This window comes from Fundulus heteroclitus, chromosome 11 (assembly GCF_011125445.2).
Source record: "Fundulus heteroclitus isolate FHET01 chromosome 11, MU-UCD_Fhet_4.1, whole genome shotgun sequence".
Taxonomy (NCBI): Eukaryota; Metazoa; Chordata; class Actinopteri; order Cyprinodontiformes; family Fundulidae; genus Fundulus; species Fundulus heteroclitus.
Window position 1 is genome coordinate 26643261 of NC_046371.1, and position 6005 is coordinate 26649265.

Consider the following 6005-nt stretch of genomic DNA (forward strand, 5'->3'; position numbering starts at 1 on the left):
ATCTATGCAGCACCGAGACAGTCAACATTCGAATTTCCTGCACTCCAAGTACACAACACAATTTATTTGAAGGGCTAAACAGTGGAATTGCCAAGATATGTCCCCTTTAAAGTGCTAAATACTATGATAGAAAGATATAAAACAGATATTTATTTCCCCTAAAATCCCAGTTCTTCTAATATTGGCTAACAAGTAGGTTGGTCTTGAAACAGTTATAACTAATACATCATGGCAAATTTGATGTAAGTGGAAAAATTGTCCCAGTTTTTGGGATTTACAAATGTCATCAATTGGAGTGTATAGTAATTATTGCTGGGCCAGTCAGGACAAATGATCATGACTGTTATCTGGATAATTTGTTTTGCCACGGCATAAAACAAAATATCCTCTAACCCTAACTAACCCAAGACGATTTACCTCTGTAACATTATCCATTCTTGTGTTCCCCACAGAAAACGGTTTGTTTGTTTGACCTGTAAACAGATGATCAGTAAGTTTTGTTGAAGGATATGTCCACAAAGTTTACTTTTGATTCAGTTTATGTAAAAAGGATGTACCATTCGAGTCCTCTGATGTTGGGGAGCCATTGCTGTCCTCGATGCAGGAATGAGCCAAATATTCATGAAGCTTGTCGACCAATAGATTCAGCTTGTTGCTGGACGTACCTCTGTGAAACGGAAATTAGGCGTCATATTAAACAAGCATATCATCAGGGTTAAAGTTTAAATTGTGAGATATATAGTTAAAAATTGGAATTGGTAAAATATTTACTTACTACAAGGCTTTACGTTGTAACTTAATATTCTCTGACAAATTCTAGATGGGTTTGTTGATGGGTTTAGTTTAGAATATTGATGATAACGTTTCTAAGTATCGTCTTTCAGCATCACAGAGCAAATGATGAGTGAAACCTGATAAATCTGGGATTTTCTAAGAAAACTGAGGAACAACCTTTTATTTTATTTTTTTGCAATTGAAATGTGGTAAATCTCGCTACCAGAAAGGATTAATTGGCTGCTATATATGGCAGGCTACCACACTTCAGGAGACATCCATCCAAATTCTACTTAAAGATGTTTACAATAATGTGCATTCATAACTCGCTGCATTAATTACTGATTATCACATGTTCCGATCAAAATAAGAGGAGCACGGATCGCCGCAGGACTTTTCCTGGTCAATCATGATTTGTGCTTTTTTTTGGAGGTCTGGCCTGCCAATTCTGAATTTGACCAATTTGATTTTTATTTCCCTAAGACCAAGATATACTGAAGAGAAAAAATATTTTGATTAAATACAGGTAGAAGTTTTTAATCCAACAGAAAGTGGTGTGATGCAGCAACTAAAGTACGGTGAAAACCAAATTTTCCTTGCCCCTTTCTTTTTCATCGGTTATTACAATGCTTCAACCACTTTCTTTGACCTTCAGCATCTCAAGTATTACCTTGTGTGTCAGATGTGATGTGAGCCTCTTCCACAATAAGAATCCGTACAAAAGGCATTATATAGTATTAGTAAGCAAAATGCAATTTCCTAACACTTGCGAAAGTAATAATCATAAATTCTGATGTATGGGCCAGACAGTACTGATGTTACAGAGCTTAGGTATAGTGACAGTGAGGGAAGGTGTTATAGTACGACTACATTGAGGGCTTGGTATTTCTTTAAATTGGGACAGTAAATACATTTTATTGATTAATTAGAATCTGCAATTCATGAAGATTTAATTTTTGGAAAGTTTAGATTGATTGTTTGCCAACACACTCCTTGGGCTTCCATGAACGTTGAAACCATGCACTACATCAGTACTGATAAGGGAAGTTGTTTTGGTAACAGCATGCAATATGGGATATATGTTTAAAAAAGTGTATTTTCAAGATACTTTAAAGAGACAAGTTATTTTACCCTAAGACGAGGCACTTTAATTTATTCATTTGTTGGTGTTTTGTAAGTTAGTTTGATGTTACTCAGGTGAAGAGTTGCCAGTTCCTAGATGCATACTCAAAACTAGCTCATTGTGTAAAACCACTAGCATCAAACATTTGCTATTATTTCTTCATTGTTTACGATGGGAGGGCCGGCCATCTTGTTCTACAGCCATGTTTCACAGCTTGTATTTAGTTGCGCTTTGAATTCAGGTAAACTCCCAGATGAGATGACGGCAATAAAAGCAGGTTTTTAAAAATTACTTCTGTGTTGTTTTTTTTGTTTTTGTTTTTTTTAAACGAAAGGGAGAAAAAAAAAAACAATCAAATTTGGTATTGCAAAATTTGAGATTTTATTTTAAAGCCATATCTCCCAGTCCTACTTTAAGCATGACTCTATATCCTGTAACCCTATTGGTCCCCCATATGTTTAAAGGAGTTTCTGGCCTAGACACATGAATCACAACAATGTTCATGGAGCTTCATAGCTACACCAGTACTAAATACTTCATTCCACACAGTTCTTTGTGACATTAACAATTGCACACGCTTATAGTGCAAGAATAGATATGCTGCATATTGTGCATCCCTATGCGGATAACCAGTCAAGGATCCCCATCTCTGATCAATTGGTTATTACATCTCAAATAAAAATCCCAAATATATCCACATCCCGTTAAATTCTATCCACTATGAGCAACCATGATAGCACTCCATATTTCTGAAGAGCTAATAAATATTTAATTTCAGTGAGCCAAAGGATGAGTCTGTTTCGGGTCAACAACATATCAGCAAGTCCAACTTCTGCTGTGAAATCTAAGTTACTCATAAAAGAATACAGTCTGAAATGAAAGCAAATAATATATATTCTCTAGCTCCAAATGTTCCATGATGAATTTAGATGACCAAAAGCTATCAATTTATCACTCGTTTGACGAAATATTTTAAGAAACTACATTGCACTGTGTTAAGAATTTTGATACTGAACACCCACGACATCAAGGCAATGTTTAATCAAAAATATCCATGGAGCTTAGCTCACTCCCAAGTAAATAGGGAGAAAATATGCAACCACAAACGTCTCCAAAACGTACGAAAAGATGTCTGTGGCTACATTTTTCTATATTTAGGCTGTGCTACTGTGTAACAGCTTAAATCGTTTATTTTTTTACATAATCATTTTTCTACCCGTTAGCTTAGATGTTAGCTAACAGTGGGCTAAGCTACGTTAGCGTAACGCTTGCTAAGCACCAAGAGGCGCCCTCATTTCAAACTTCAGTTATTACCTTAGAGCAGACATGTCGCAAAGCAGCAAACCAGATTAAGTCGTTCAAAAATGTCACATTGTTTTGTTTTGGTAGGGGGGAGGTTTCCACCAAATTTCTATGGCAAAACTGTGGCGCTAATCAGCACATCATGAGGGGGAAAAAAATATGACGCGTCTTCTTCGTGTGTTTTCACAAAGTTGATCTCTGTCGCCACCCTCCGTCTGGAGGAAACATAACCCGGTGCCCAACCTGCAGACCCAACCCTTTTGACACGCCTTCACGAAAATGATCTCACGTCTCCAGCTTTGTCCTTTGCCCATATTCAGTATTATAAAAGGTTAGTCCTACAAGCTACTTTGTTTAATATGTGTTGAATTTAATATAGCAAAACTTAATATTGGATTTTGCCATCCTAGATTATTTCATTTCTTAAGATCATGGTCATGTATTGTGAATGGCAAATTCCAAAATGTGATACAGTAAGATTAAAGTAAGATTTAAAAAAACAGTAAGATTAAAAAAAGGTTTGTGAAAATACAAAATACATAAATTATATATATATATATATATATATATATATATATATATATATATATATATATATATATATATATATATATATATATATATATATATATAAAATAGCATTTTCAATACTTTCTTAGCTTTAGAACGACCTAAGCTTTGGAAAAAGAGACTGGAAAAATTGAGTGATTATGTGATTATGGATGCTAAAAAAACTGAATTGGAGATTTTAAAGTCCTTTTTCAATTGTTTTTAACTAGTTATTTTTGATAAGCTGTCACATAATTTCTTTTAAGTTTCGGACATTTCTTATACATTGCACAGTAGACTGTTTTGTTACGTTTTGTTTGTTTTTTATCGCTTAGTCACATCCGTGAAGGGAGTGTACGTTTACTTGTATGTAGGCTGGCTGGCGGGGGTGGGTAGTGGGTCCTGCCTCTTTTTTGTTGTAAGTGAGGCTTCAAGGTGAGGTCACTTGGGAAAGTTGACCGTGGATGGGGCAAAGGATTGCTTATGTTTGCCCATGCTGCTCCTGGCTGGGTACTTGCTCACTGCTGCACCCACCTGTGGCTGGTTTGGGGAGCAGCGTTTGCACCCCAGCACTGGGGGCCACGGTGCGGTGACCCGTATGTTGTTGGGACTCCTGAATGCGCACTTGAAACATGCTTAAATGACCTGCTGGGGTTGGTAGGCTGTTATCCCTGGTTCCTGGGCCTCTGCTTCATGACCATGGGGACTCTGTCACTGTCTTCAGTGCTCCGCGGGGCTGCCGGGTTCGTGGGTGTCAGAGTCCTTTCTGCTTGCTTCTGATCCTTTAGGGGGGTCCTCTGTACCCATCACTGAGCACAGTTAATGTAAGACCTTCAACACGTATTTTTCATGATCACATACATTTTTGTTCCATATTCTTGCTACTGGTGACATTGCTGTCTGTGTTTTTTGCTGTTGTTACACTGTTGTTTCGGAGGGGCGTAGTTGTTACACAGGGTGTTTCCTTTAATGGATTAATTTTCTGTATCGTTAAAAAAGACGATACATTTGCACGTACTTGTGGACCAGTTCAACTATGACAGATTGGGGAGGGGGAGTGATAGCTCATGTAGCCTAATCTTGATTTATTTATCATTTATTATTATTGTGACATCAGTGTTCACAAAACGAATAATGCATGGTCTTTCAACAATTTCAAGTAAATAATATAACAATTTATGAAAAATATATTTTTAAAGCATGTGTCATGTGGTGCCCCCCCCATGGTTGGTGCCCCTGGGCACTGGCCCACTGGCCCTTATGGATAATCCGGCCCTGGCTCTGACTGGTTGTTTCTGCAAATGGCAGAAGGACCAAAGGAAGCGGAGCTCGATTTATTTTCACAGATTATCTATCTCATATTTTACTGTCAGAACCTAGTGACAGTTTTAAGAAATATATAAATATTACATTCATACAAAAGTTACCTACTGCAGCTTTAAACACATGAATAATTAAAGAGAAATAAAATCTGAAAGACCATCTGGGATTTTGTTTTATTCAGCCCTCTTTTCCCTGGTACACCTAAATAAAATCCTGTGTCCAACTATGTATAATTTAATCTTGGTATACCTAATGGTATATCCCAATAAATTAAAATATAATTGAAAGGCTCATTTATATGAGAATTATATTTAAAAAGTAGAACTCATTTGGGGAAAAAAGTTAAAACATAAATGAATAAATTAACAGTTAGCAACATTTAGTGTGACACAAAACCAATCCAAGAATTTAAAAGTTTATTTTATTTTTTTATTTATTTTTCATTATTTATCCTTTATTTAACCAGGTAATACCCATTGAGATTAAAAATCTCTTTTGCAAGGGAGATACCTCCCTTTCACGACAAATGTCCTCTCAAGGCACTTTACAAAAAAATAAAAACAGGTCAAATTGTTTAAAGAAAAATACACAATAAATCAAATCTATCTCAAGTGTAAAAATAGATTTCAACAATAGACAGTCCATTCTAAACTTAATTGCAGTATGAAACAGTCAAATTCAGACTGTGATGACAATTAGCCAAAAGTTACCATATGAAGTCGTTGACATTTTGGTTTTAGAACTATATCCCTTTGTGTTTAGTGTGTTTCTGTTTAGCATTCATTTTTGTTTTTTTTAATTGAACGATTGAAACGGCATAACGTTTTTTTTTTTCGTTGTTGTTCCACGGGTAAATGCAGCTAAAACAGTCCTGACTGGCATTTTATTTTTCATCAGATCCAGTTTGTCGTCCCTGAGTTTTTTTTGGCCTCGT

The 6005-nt window shown here is 36.0% G+C and overlaps 1 protein-coding gene across 1 annotated transcript in view; it reads right to left on the reverse strand.

The window, feature by feature from the left end:
* The window catches only part of LOC105927787 (transcriptional regulator ATRX), a 31000-nt gene extending 27624 nt beyond the window's left edge, over window positions 1-3376 (reverse strand). Inside the window, exons 1-3 of the mRNA XM_036143305.1 lie at window positions 3212-3376; window positions 558-667; window positions 418-473 (exon numbers count right to left, since the gene is read on the reverse strand). Coding sequence (XP_035999198.1) covers window positions 418-473; window positions 558-667; window positions 3212-3225 — 180 coding nt within the window. The 5' untranslated portion in view covers window positions 3226-3376. The remainder of the gene's footprint in view (window positions 1-417; window positions 474-557; window positions 668-3211) is intronic.
* Window positions 3377-6005: the final 2629 nt, after the last annotated feature.